Here is a 13,488-nt window from a genome sequence, read left to right as displayed (position 1 = left end):
TACGCTTTTTGGTTTGATTGTTCAGCCATCAGGTTATTTTGCATCCGCATGCTCGCACCGGCTCGGGTGTCCCGAATTATTTGCTTGTCAGCACTTGCAAAAATATTCATACTGTTAGATCACTTTGACTCACACTATTGTTCAGTGCTTCGAAAGAGTTTTTAATTGTACAGGTTGAAAAAAGAAGCAGTTTTAAGAACACTGTTATGCTTCCAGTTACCAAAACCGAGAAAACACGGGATCAAAGGATGAGTTAAATATATGTTTAGCACGTCCCACACGTGAAGGACGAAAGAACGAAAACTATACCAGACTGCAAAACGCCGGATCAGTTTGCGGTAAATCTACGGTCACGATGAGCTAATGTCAACGTCAGGAGGTCAGAACAGACTCTTCAGAGCGGACAGATATGATATGGTAAACCGATGAGACAACATTACTTTCACCCTAACGCCAGAACAAATTTGCATCACCCAGCTGTTTATTGCAAAATTGATTACTTTCCAAGAATTGTTCAAAACGCTCAGTTTTGCTTGTTGTCAGCACGCTCGAATCAAAAACTTTACTGCTCGATATGGCGGCATATTATTGTGAGCAGCATTCTTCCCGGCCAATCCTGTAGGATACGCTGCATCAAGAAATTCAGCATTGGTCGTTGTGGTTTTAATTCGTAACCTCTTATTTATAGCAATCTGCCTACCAACAGGACTATCCGTCATTTTATGGGAATGGGTTGGCATTTCGTTCACCGTCAGTCGGTGCATTTCTTCGCCGCCTTCGCTGGCCAGCGGATAACGCTCGTTCGCACCTATTAAGAACTGCCCACCGAGATTTGGCGTATTTGCCTCACCGAGAACACCGGCTAATACGGGGTACAGTTCAGGGTCGAAAAGATCGCCGGTGCACTCCAACCAACACGCTGGTACCGTATCGTTTCCCGTATAAGCGATAACAGAGCCCACCGGAAGCAGTCCCGAAGTACGGTTCTCCGTGGCAGTGGATGTATTACAATCGTTCAGTACTACGCCAATATTATTTGAAGAATTCGCTGATTTTTCTAACGCTTCGAGCCGCTGGTCAAGTTGTGCTGCAGACTCCGAGAATAAAATAATGTTTTCTCTTTGCTCAGTTAGATTCTGCACAACAGCTTTGTAAGCGCTTTGGCATATATCCAGTGTCTGGTTTACTAGATGTTCCAGAGCATATAAGCGGTTGGACACATTCTCAATAATAAGTGTAATATTATCACCGAGTCCCGGTTCCGCTGTGTTGTCTGTCCCATTTATCGGGAATGCAAAACTCCTGCTCTCGAAAACCGAAAGCCGTTGCTGGATGATCTGAATTTCGGTACTCAAATTATTAATCTTTTCTTGGTAGTTGTCACTAATGCTTCCAAAATGGCCGTCTTCCGGGTAATCGATATCGGAAATTTTGGGCCGTACCAAAGAGATGCTGTAGTCAGCGGCGGTTTTACTGGTTAGCACGTAGATATCTCCGAATACCACAAACTCGGTGTTTTGTAGTTTGTCCATATTTAGGCAATACATTTTCATTGACGTTAAAGTGGCATATTCCCCATTCCACGGTACACCAGCATCTTCGATAGTCGCTGTTAACTGGGAGCTGATAAGGCCCAAATCGGCTGTTTCACTGGAGACCGCATTTCCCAATAAATGTCGAGCTCTCCGATCCGGCCTCTGGTCGGTGTTACGCCAGTACGTGGCGCTCCACATCTCCTCCGTAAAGTCAACCGAACTGGTAACGTTGTGGTAAAATTTCCGCACTAGTTTCTTAATAGAACCATGCAGCTGTTCGTCATCCAGAAACTCGTCGGCATCCAGAACGCTATCTAAACTATTAATCACCGTTTCTCGCACCACAGTGAAAAAATCCTCCTCTTGCACGAAGACATACTGGTTCGCTCCGAATTGTTCGCTGATGGCCGTAAAAATCGCCGATTCCAACAGATGCCGCTTTTCCACTGTTACTATGACCTTTTTTGGCTCCGGTGTTTTATAGGCAAACATCAGCTGCCAATCGGTTGCAAAGTTTGCATCTACAATTTCTTTCATACGCTGACATTGGCCCGCTGTTTGGCAAGGAATTTTCAGTGAAACCGTTTGCGGAAGATGGGCAATGGGTAGCCATGGACTGCGAATGTGCTTCCATAAGGCGTGTTCCGTTGTGTACTTGACATGCATCCATTTGAAGGGGACTGGAAGTGTGAGATGTTCTGCGTAAACCGGCCTCTGAGAGACATGATTCCGGATGTGCTGTGTGTAGCTTGCGTCCCACAGTTGTATCTCTACCGCCAGTCGAACGGTACCGGTATGGTTGTTGAATACGACCTCTGTGGAGTTGGGAAGAAGCATTCCCGTTGGGACGTAGTACAAGCCATTAGTGACGGATGCATTGGATGGCTTAAACGCCTGGATGTGATATCCGTTTGAGGGGATGCTAAATGTCGGTACCAGCAAATCAGGTGTTTCTAAAATACGCAAGCACGCATTCTAAAATACACAGTCTGCCTTCGAATGCCTTAACGCGCAAACGATTTATAATTCGGTTTTTCCTGCTGTAAAGCTCCCGTGATACAGTGCACAGCAGGAAATCGGTTCTGTACAAGCTTTCGTGAAGCGGCAGAATATCGAATATGCAATCACTGCGCAGATTTAAAAAAAACAACTTATGTGCATACCAAGTCACGTAAGTCCACTGCAGTCCAGAACTAATAACGATTATTCTGAACGCCCGTGAACGTTCTGTATCCAGTTGGTGCTAGAGGAATGATCATTAATTGCAGACTTACTGTACTAATTATTTCAGCCATCTGCAATGACTGGCTACAGCAGACTTGCCTGTTGCCGCGCTCGGGAAATGAACACTAAACACCATCATAAATATAGTAACGCATGCGGCGCGTATAGTTACTTTAGCTTGGTTATGCACAAGCATTTTGGACAGCAAAATTAATTAAAACAATAAGCGTACAAAATTATTTGGAATGTAAAAGACTGCAGCTACTTTTTAACTTCGTAGGCTAATATGACTAATACATGTACAATAAAACGATGAATCGGTTAAATAGAGTTAACTATCAGGATATGAATGTTTGTATGTAAGTACCTCCCAGTCAGACGTGTTTGCAAGTACAGTAGTCAGATGCGCCGTGCCGAGTGATTTGGTTTAAATAACCGGGATATGCGTTGCCAAAGTCGGCAGACTGCTGGTCTTGTTGCTTCTTATGAATAACAACAGCCAGGGTGTTGGTAATGATTATCTGACTAATGAGTAATCAGAATAAAAAGTTTGTGCAGATACAAGAATGATTAAGATCTGGCACACGTCAGATTCCTCGAAAACTATGCGGAAAATTTTATTGCCTGTATGGTAGTTTCCTGTTTGTATGCACCGGGATCATGTGCCCACGGTATTAAAGCTCTCGCTGTACGTAAGATTACATGATTGTAAAAGCCGTTATATCAGATTACTCTGCCTTTAACAGCTTTGCTGCACCCCTGCGCTCAAATTTACTTCCCTTAAAAATGGCGCAACGTTGCGGTCAAACTATTCATAAATGACACATTTAATAATTATAAATCAGTGCTGTTTTATAATTTTTGTTGTTTGACCCTGCCGTTTCGCGCTTGACGATGGTACTGTATCGCAATTTCATTTCGAAAACTTGTTTAAATTTAATCACGTTCTAGTGTTATACTCGCTCAACGGCACTAATAAGCACGGTTAATTCAATTTCCTGCTCCATTTATCTTACCGCACCGGTACAATGCTGCCAGAACAAAAAAATCTTAATAAATAAAGTAACAAAAGTTAAAGTGCGAAATTAATCAGATCTATAACGTGAAAACAGTATCTCCCAACTAGCACGCACGTATAAGAAACCGTACCGCACGATACGGCGGCATATTATTATGCGCCTCGTTCCGCCCTGCCAGTCCACTGGCAAATGTCGCATCGGGAAATTCAATATTCGAGTCCGCTGTTTGAATCCGTGGCCGCTTGTCTACAAAGTTATATCGGCCCACTGCACCATCGGATAATTTATGGCTATGACTGGGCATTTCGTCCAGAGTCAGCTGGTGTATTTCCTCTCCGCCTTCACTTCCCAACGGAAAATGATCGGCCGCACCCAGTACAAACCGTCCACGGAGGTTAGGAGTAATGCTTTCTTGCAGAGCGCCGGCTAATTGTTGATATTTTGCGGCATCGAACGATTCGCCATTGCATTCCAGCCAGCAGTGTGGCAGCGTGCCGTTTCCCGGATAGGCCACAATGGATCCAACCGGCAAAATGGTATTATACATGCTGGCAACGCGATGCTCCATGTCGCTGCTACGGCTCTGCGCACTTTCCAGTCTTGTCACTTGTCCGCGGAGCTTTGTCACGGAGGCAATGGCCGCATTAACCATGCCAGTTTTTCTCACCACGTTGTCGACTTTCGACTCGACTGCATCTATCCGATTTCGTACTGACCACATTCCGGATTCAACACGATCGGCTTTCTTGGAACACTGTGTCGCATTTACTTGTATCTGAGCAACCGTTCCTTCCAGAGTCTGCAGGCGTCCGTGCAACGGAGAAAGCGTAACGTTGAGTTTGCTAAGAATAACGGTAACATTATTCTCGCGGCTGGCGTTATTAGACCGCTCCAAAATTTCGAGTCGTTGATCGAAATCAGTTGTCGAAGCCGATGTTAAATTTTCCGTCTTCGCGATCAGCTCAGTTAGATTCTTCATAACGGAGTCGTACAAAACTTCCAGCGCTTTCAGTCTTTCCATGGCAGTTTGGTTAATTATCATTTCCAGTGCTTCTATTCGTCTGCGTGCAATGTCATCCACAAAGGTTGCGTTTCTGAGATCCGCCAGTTTTGCATTGATTTCGGCTAGATTGGTCCGAACTGAGCCATCATTATCCTCTAAACTTTCCAGGCGCTGGTTAATGTCTTGAATTTCGTTCGTGACATTATGTGTATCCACCTCGTCCTTCTTCTTAAAGCTCTTTAGGCTGTTACCCTCGATAGCATTCATGCGTTTAACTTCCGGTTTCACGAGGAAGCTACTATAGTCGGCCGTTGCTTTAGCGGCAAGGACAGTGATATCGCCAAAAACCATAAGCTCTTTATTCTGTAGTTTATCCATATTTACACAATACATACGCAATGGCTTTACGGTGGCTGTTTTATCGTCAAAATGTAATAGATCATCTGGCGGAAGTGCTGCCACAAGTTCCGTCAACGACTGGTTCGCAGGAGCTAAACGGTTATTAAGATTTTGTGCTCGTCGATCCGGTCGTTGGTCCGCGTTGCGCCAGTACGTACTCTGCCACATTCCATCCGTGAAATTGGCGTAATTAGTAATATTATGGCAAAACTTCGGCAGGAGCTTCCTAATTGCACCGTGCAGCTGTTCATCATCCAGAAATTCATCGGCTTCCCAACCGTGGTCCAGGCTGTTGATAATTGTCTCCCTCACCAACGTAAAGAAATCGTCTTCTGATAGGAAAACATATTGATTCATGATTAAACGCTCACTGATAGCTGTGAACATTGACGAACCAAGCAGATGCCCCTTCTCAACGGTAATGATGACCTTCTTCGGTTCGGGTGGCCGGTTAGCAAACATCAGTTGCCAGTTGGCATTCAAATTGGTGTCCACGCTGTCTTTAATACGCCGGCACTGAGACACAGTTTGACAAGGAATTCGCATCGAGACAGTGCGTGGAAGGTGAGCAATGGGCAGCCAGGCACTGCGGACATACTTCCACGCCGAATACTCCGTTGGGTACTTGAGGTGCATCCATTTAAAAGGCACTGGCAGCAGCCGATATTCGGTTTTGCCGGTCCACTGGGCAACATAGCTCTCAATGGTTTGAGCGAAGTCGTAATCCCACAGCCGGATATCCAATGCTAACTGGACGCTTTCGGAATGATTATTGAATATTACTTCAGTGAAATTGGGGAGGATTATTCCTGTTGGCGCATAATACAACACAGGATTGCCTGTGAGGTCGGATGAGTTGTACACCTGAATGTGGAATCCATTATAAGGAATACTGAATGCCGGCGCCGATAAATCAGGTGTACCTAAATGCATAAAATAATACAAAATACTGGAAAATCAAAGCCCACTTGTAGGTAAATGCAACCGAACATTAATGAGTATATTTGCATACTTAAGCATACCTGATATGCTTGCAGCCAATGCTGACACGATAAGAACGGTAAGTATGACCATTTGTAAATTAACGAGAATGACAGCGCTTGCAAAACATCAAACATGCAATCAGTCAATGCAAAGTTGCTCTAAACACTTCTTTAGCGTGTGCCCCAATAGCGTCCATGCAGATATTATGCAAAACTGTAAATTTATGTGGACAGCACTGAGCAGCAAAGACAAATTAATTTCCTGGTATGTCAGCGGAGATTTTATAGCATTTTTTATCCAAAATCACGCCTGGAATAATTTCGGACTTATCACCGAAAATTTGCGTAATGCCGCTTGTTCAGTTTAGTTAATTGACGTGCTTGGCCAAAGTCCATTAATAAATCTTCAGTGTAAACTGTTGAATACCGAGAACGATTAACCGAGCCTGCGCAAATGTGCACCAGATTAAATCTGTCGTAAGAACTTTAGTCGTCAAAACGGCATATGGTACATGATTAATCCGCGTTTTGAATGCCAGGAAGTTAACCAGGAACTGCAGATCGGCGCTTGCCGTCGACTGGTAAAGTGGTTCTGTACATTGAACAATAGCCTACTCTGTTCACAGTTATTTTCACCGTTACCTCACCAGTCAGTTCCACCGATGCATTCTAAGCAGTGTTGTATGTACAGTACTTTATGAACGAACGGTGTATATAAATTTTGTGGAATTTATTATGATGAATGACAGCAAATAAGCAAGTTTAGCCCCAAATGAAATGCATTTTAAGCAAAGTCTTTTGGTCACTAAATACTTAAACGAAGCCAGTTCCAAGACAAAAGCCAGTTTTGACTTTGCGTGGCGTTGGAGCTTGTAATGACAGCAGATGTTGACGCGTTGCAGTTTGGTTCATTAACCGAGTAATCAGTTTGCGTGTAATAATTAATCCATTCCGTGCTAAGTGGAAACGGATCAGCGCTGCAGTTGATGGGATGATAGAGGTCTTCTCTCGTAAACTCGTCGCTGCTGAAAAACGTCCCAGCACTAGGTCCCTCAAAGGAATACAGCTCCCCAGCTTCCGTACGAAGCCGCAGTCTTTTGTTTTCGCGCCACCAAGATCGATACCAAGCGAATTCGCAGCTGCAGTGAAGGTTCCGCAAATGAGTGCGATATGCCGGTACGAAGTTGTAATATTTTTGACTGTCTGACAGCGCTTCCAAAGAAAGGATCTGCAGGCTTGGCAGGTCCATGAAGGAACCTATCTGGAGGGCATAAATCGTACTGTTTAAGAACAAAATGATTCGCAGTCGCGGAGAAACCCCGAAGTCTGCCTTTTCAATATCCAAGTTATAACAGTTGTAAAGCTCGAAATGCAGGAGGTTGCTGAAATTCAGTTTCTGCAACCTAGAGGTCACTCGGTCTGTGGTGCAGTTCCACAGCTGCAGCTTCAAAACCTGGCGTTGTATGGGCGTAAACGAGGACTTAGATATCAGTTCCTCTTCTGCACTGATCGACACAAGGCGCAAGGGCTTCGCTGTCATAGCCAGCGTCATTCGTTCCAGCACGTCAACCGGTGCTTTTGACTGGCACATGATACGATAATCTCTCCGCTTTGCGCAGTTATAAGGCGTTGTGATGTCGGAATTGCAGTACCTGTTGAACTGCACGCAACACTCGTCGTCGGTCATCGGTTCCAGGGAGAAATTCGGGAACTCATCGCTGATAGCAGCTTCTGCGACCACAGGAATCACAGTCAATGGGCACTTGTAGGCAATCATGATTTTTGCCACATCTGTCGAACTCATGCGAAGGGTTTGGCCCATGCGCACAATCAGTCCTTTCTTAGGTACTATGCAGGGTTGGACTACATCTTGGATGCCATGAAACGTACCATAGTGAAGGATAGAATTGTAGTCGTATTTGGTTCCAAAAGTGTACATTGTTCCACTGATAGCGAAATTTCGTTCGTATTCATCAGAATCAATATTTCCACGGCGTATGTCAACATACTGGTCTCGATCCGGGCGCTCATGTTCGTGGTCAAAACCCAATGCGTGCATAACCTCGTGTTGTATTTTCCCAATGTACATACAGTCCGCGGATGAGAATAAGCTGGGTACCGCTAAATAGATGTACTGATAAGAACCTTTGTGTCCAAGTTCCGACTCACACCTAAGAAAAAGCTCGATAGGATTTTGGCGATTGTGGCAGTGGCGCATTTTTGCTAGACAGCAATTACAAAAACCTCAAGGCCACCTAAGTGTACTGGTGTAATATCACTAATTTGCTACTGTCACCGAGAAAACACATTCGGTAATAATCGGTATCTAGTGTGAAGTCAAATAGAAAAATTTACCCGCCGGAATACATGCGCTTAAAATAAATATAATCCCATTCGTCCGTTCTGGCCGTAAACGAAATACAGCCATTTGTCTTTTTCTCCATAATTCGGAGTGCTTTCGTGATCAGGTCTTGCTGTGGCTTGTCTACAATGAATTATACAGGAAGTCGGAAACTATTCCAAATCGAAGTTTTATTATGTTATGCACTGAAGCATAGGTCAACGTTAAAGAAAATTAGCACAGCAGTGACAACACGATTGCCCCGAGCTTTGAGCTTAATGTCGTGGCGAGTCTGACGACCAGCCAGCGCACGAATGCACGAATGAATCAGCTAGGCGACTAGTGTTGATAACTTTATATTACTGTTTCAGCCTTATGAGTTGTTATCTTACGTACGAGTAACAGAAAACGGAAACGTTGAGCTTTCAAAAGTTTTGCCTCAGAATACGTAATTTATGCACTAGCCTAGCCTAACTTATGTCAGCCGATATATGAATTAAAATAACAATTCTTATGAACGGAAATATATGCGACTTAATTTATTGCTTCCCACCGAATTCGCTGCTGATGTAATAAGGAATCGCTGTGCGATTTGGCCACAGTCTTGGACCAGTTCCCGCTTCAGCACTGGCATCAGAAAAGTTACCCGGTTGATAAAACAGATCTAAAAATCCATTACTTGAAACCAAATTTTCGTCAGGATAATTCAGTAACGATACGTAAACTCGTGCGAATGTGAAGGCCTGATTGATGGTCTCATCTTGCTGTACCTGTGGTAATCTCGACATTACCGCCTTCGTCGGATACTGCAGTGACAATGATTAACTTCAGTATAGCACTGAGGACGGATAGGAGCAAAGAGCTGAACTTTCTCTTTCTATCCATGAAAGAAATTTCCAAATACTCAACAGCAGTTTATTAAATATTCTGCACAACCTAAACAGCGCGTGTGCTTGCCAAACCGAAAAAAGTCTTCGAAAACATTTGCTACACGATAATTGATCAAAAGTTTTTGATTGCAACAGTCTAACATTTTCCTTTTATGGTTGTTCATCGTTTGCTTCGGGCTTACAAACGTAGCGTGTCAAAAATCGCAGTTTTTCTGTGTTCGTTAATCTACGTGCGTTGCTTGATGCAACACCAACAGGCGATTGCAATAACCATAGGCAATGACCACGATTTTTTATACCCGGAAAATGACGACGGTTGTTATCATGGGCCATCAAATGCAGTATTCCTTCCTACCGAAAGATTAGTTATGCCAAACAGAATTTGTTTGAGTTTCCTTCTAATATTCCAGTCCAGTATAAGAGATTTTCAAGCTGCGTTTGTTGCTTTTACTGCCGAGATCTGCATTTTTACTATGTAGCTGGCGTGATTATTACGACTGTAGATTTACCTACTGCTACTCGAGTAGTTATTCTGTAAAGCCATATGAGAGATTTATCAGTTTTTTTAAGGAAATACAACTTCTACGTTCATTACTAGATAGGTCTTATACTTATTATTTTAGCGGTTAATATGGCTCGTATTATCGGCACATCTATCGATCTATGCGAATCGGGAATCATTTTCAAATTATCATCACTGAATTAGTAAATGATAATGGAAGTTAGCGTGGTCACGCTAACTTGGTTTAACGCGGTGAGAGAAACGCCGGCCAGACATAATTTCTCGTTTATTTAGAACAGCGATGAATAGTGGAAATCAGCATCCTTCAATTTGACCTGCTGGACAATCATATCCTCATCGGACTTCGCCGAATTCATTATGCTCGCCAGCGTACTACCTGCCTGCTCCTATCTCGTACCACCAGCCCGCTTGCCACGGATCCGGATAGAGTTGGCCCGATTTTTAGTTTGCATTGAATTTCTTGATGTTACCTTGTCATTTTAGTTTCGTGATGCGCAGCGAATTATACAAGTGGAAATTGTATTGCGACTAGCGTTGCATGTGACCTTTACGAATTTAAGATCTTTTGGAGTTTAATAATAATATTCAGATCAATTTTAATAATAAGGTTTTACTGAGATCAGCTCACTCGCGTGGAAATGACAGGACGCGGGGGCCGGGGAAGGAAGAGACCGTCCGGAGCCCGGGAGCCGCCAGGGAAACGTACGACCCGCGCCGGTGCAAGTTCTCGTCGCAACCCCGCCGCAGCACCAGAGATCGCACCAGTTGCGAGTGGTTGCTCAGCGCAGGCCATCAGCAACATCGACGAGCAGATCGCTCAAGCCCAGCGAAACCTGCAGCTGCTGCAGGCGCAGAAGAAGTCGGCTTCCAGTGGACACGTCGCGGAGCCGGATGTCATCCCCCTCGAAACAGTGCCGCCGCCTATTGTTCAGCCATCGGAGACCAACATGATTCTTCAGCTGATGATGAACCAGATCAACCAGCTCACCCAGCGAATGAACGACAACCAGCCGGCATCATCATCAAACAGTGGATCCCCTAACAGTAAGAAGGCACCGCCGCTACCGGCAGGGTTTCCATTTGTAAATGAAAAATGCTTGGAAGAACTCTACGATCTTACTGTCAACGTAGATTTAGACAAGTTGCTCAGAGCGAACAGCATAATGTCGCCAATCCACGGCGAAGCGAAAATTGAGATTAGAGACGGTAGCTACGTTCTGTCAGATTCTAAACCAAGAAAGGTCACGATTACTTCGTTTACGCAATGGACGGAAGCATTCATGGTGTTCCGACGAGTACGCGGCTACTACCATCCGGCGTTAGAGCATCCGCTGAATAATTATCAGGCCATTATAACCGATTTAGCCGGTATTTACGCGCCAGTCGTATGGTTAGAGTATGACAAAACGTTCCGCGCCAGCCGCACCCGCGACACCAGTCCTGATCAGTGGAGCCTGTTAGATCGCAACCTGCTCGATCGCTGCGTCGCCCGTCTGCCGAATCAAGCTTACCTGCCGCTGTGTCGGGCATGCCAATCTCCGGACCACCCGGAACAAGCATGTCCCAAGAAGTTCCAGTTGTCTGCACATGGTCTCAAGAACGCTACGGCGGAACAGCCCTTTCGACACATCCCGCCAGACCTGTGCAGGAACTGGAATAACGGGAAATGCACGAAAGGATCCAGCTGCCGATTCACGCACCACTGTGGAGCATGCCGATCCCCCAACCACACCATCCACGAGCACGATTCAGTGCAGCACAATTCTCCCAATGGTCACACGTCCAAACCCGGAAGTGGCCACGCCAGTCTCCGTCGATAGGCTTGCGGAACTACTGGTAGAGCACATTGATCGTGATGCTGTTTGCTTTATATTGCAGGGCTTTAGGTTCGGTTTCAGCGTGGGTTACGAGGGCCCTCAATTCCGTCGCTTTACCAGAAACGCGCGTTCAGCACTCAACGACCCTGCGGTCATTACTTCGATGATCGGCAAAGAGATTCTCGCGAAACACACAATGGGTCCTTTCGTTACCGAGCCACATCCGCATTTCGTCACCAATGCTCTTGGTTTGCGCCCAAAGAAGCCGTCAGGACACCGCGTCACCATGGATTTATCGCAACCTTTCGGATGCAGCGTCAACGACGGCATATCAAAAGATAAGTACTCGTTAATCTACGTTGGCGTAGACGACGCGGTTAAGATGGTGATGAAACAAGGTAGAGGGTCACTTATGGCAAAAGTCGATATAGAATCTGCTTTCCGAAATTTGCCAGTTCGGTCCGCAGACTGGCATCTACTGGGATACTACTGGGATGGCGCATTTTACTTCGACGTTGTAGTGTCGTTCGGTTTGAGGTCGGGCCCGTTCTTGTTTGATAAATTCGCCGGCATACTCGAATGGGTCTTTAAAAAATGTACAGGTAAAGACTCTTTACTACATTTTCTAGACGATTACTTCGCATGCGGCGCACCAGATAGCCCAGAATGCGGCAGGGTAGTGAATCAGATGTTGTCTGTCTGCAAATACCTTGGCGTACCCGTTAACGAGCAGAAATTAGTCAGCCCGACAACGGTTATCGAGTTTCTCGGTATAGTTATCGATAGCGTAAACTTCACGTTGTCGGTATCAGCGGAGCGGATGAAAGAACTGACATTACTTTTAAACAGCTTCTCAGGGCGAAAGCAGTGTACGAAGCGAGAGCTACTCAGTCTGGTAGGCAAGCTATCTTTTGTAACCAAATGCATCCCAGCTAGCCGAATATTTCTGAGGCGAATGATTGATATCAGTTGCAAAGTCAGTAGACTTTACTACAACATCACACTGAACGATGGTTTTCGAAGGGACATTGCATGGTGGCAGGAATTCTTGCCGGCATGGAATGGAACTGCTGCCTTTGTGCAGCCAGAATGGCTACCGGCAAGCACGCTGCACCTATTCACAGATGCAGCCGGCTTGATCGGTTACGGCGGGGTGTTTGGTAACGAATGGTTTCAGGGAACGTGGCCAGAGTGGTTAGTCCAGTTAAAGCCACCCATCACATTCCTGGAAATGTACCCAATATATGTAGCGTGCGTCGTATGGGGTGGTAAGCTTCGATGTAAAAGAGTAATGTTTCATAGTGACAATACCGGCACAGTTCAGTCGTGGTCAGCCGGTTGTTGTCGGAACCCAGGCATAATGGAAATGATTCGCCGAATGCATTTTGTCACCGCACAGAGCAATTTTGTCGTGAAAATAGTGCACATTGCAGGAACCGACAATAGCATCGCTGACGCATTGTCCCGTTTTCAGACGCAACGTTTCCAACAACTCCTCCCCTCGGCAAGCAGTGTTGGGATCGAACCACCGGACCTGCTCTCACGGCTGCAGCCGTTCCTGATCGGAAAAGAACCCCCGATTGTATGGTCCGCCCAGACGACCTCTTCGCCGCCGGAGTGGCTCCTGCTACCCGAAGAGCATACGCCAACGGAGAGCGAAGCTTTGAACAGTTTTGCAGAGTCGTAAAAGCTAACCCGTGGCCAGCCAGCCAGCAAATCGTAGAAGAGTACGTCGCCCACCTATTCAACCAGAA

General features: G+C 45.4%; 3 protein-coding genes across 6 annotated transcripts; all 3 read right to left on the bottom strand.

Annotated features, from left to right (window-relative positions):
* Window positions 1–137: 137 nt before the first annotated feature.
* LOC129589640 (uncharacterized) lies at window positions 138–3,208 on the bottom strand. 4 transcript variants are annotated; one of them, XM_055484466.1, is made up of 3 exons: window positions 2,859–3,089; window positions 701–2,488; window positions 138–628 (listed from the first exon to the last, which is right to left on the bottom strand). In XM_055484466.1, exons 1-3 carry the CDS (start codon window positions 2,953–2,955, stop codon window positions 540–542), a joined length of 1,974 nt encoding a protein of 657 aa, XP_055340441.1. In that variant the 5' UTR covers window positions 2,956–3,089; the 3' UTR covers window positions 138–539. The 4 variants fall into 4 exon arrangements, with proteins under 4 accessions (XP_055340441.1, XP_055340444.1, XP_055340440.1 ...); XM_055484469.1 differs by lacking the exon at window positions 2,859–3,089 and adding an exon at window positions 3,127–3,208 and having other exon boundaries at window positions 138–2,488; XM_055484465.1 differs by having other exon boundaries at window positions 138–2,488.
* Window positions 3,209–3,848: 640 nt separating this feature from the next.
* LOC129589570 (uncharacterized) lies at window positions 3,849–6,372 on the bottom strand. The gene is made up of 3 exons (XM_055484370.1): window positions 6,203–6,372; window positions 3,909–6,103; window positions 3,849–3,854 (listed from the first exon to the last, which is right to left on the bottom strand). Exons 1-3 carry the CDS (start codon window positions 6,252–6,254, stop codon window positions 3,849–3,851), a joined length of 2,253 nt encoding a protein of 750 aa, XP_055340345.1. The 5' UTR covers window positions 6,255–6,372.
* A 465-nt stretch (window positions 6,373–6,837) lies between these two features.
* Window positions 6,838–9,480, bottom strand: LOC129589690 (uncharacterized). The gene is made up of 4 exons (XM_055484532.1): window positions 9,275–9,480; window positions 9,058–9,168; window positions 8,519–8,648; window positions 6,838–8,334 (listed from the first exon to the last, which is right to left on the bottom strand). The coding sequence occupies exons 1-4, from the start codon at window positions 9,387–9,389 to the stop codon at window positions 6,969–6,971; spliced, it is 1,722 nt and encodes a 573-aa protein (XP_055340507.1). The 5' UTR covers window positions 9,390–9,480; the 3' UTR covers window positions 6,838–6,968.
* Window positions 9,481–13,488: the final 4,008 nt, after the last annotated feature.

This window comes from Paramacrobiotus metropolitanus, unplaced genomic scaffold, assembly GCF_019649055.1.
Source record: "Paramacrobiotus metropolitanus isolate TYO unplaced genomic scaffold, Prichtersi_v1.0 Parri_scaffold0000036, whole genome shotgun sequence".
Classification (NCBI taxonomy): Eukaryota; Metazoa; Tardigrada; class Eutardigrada; order Parachela; family Macrobiotidae; genus Paramacrobiotus; species Paramacrobiotus metropolitanus.
Note: the sequence above shows the minus strand (reverse complement) of the source record. Positions and strands in the feature narration are given on the sequence as shown.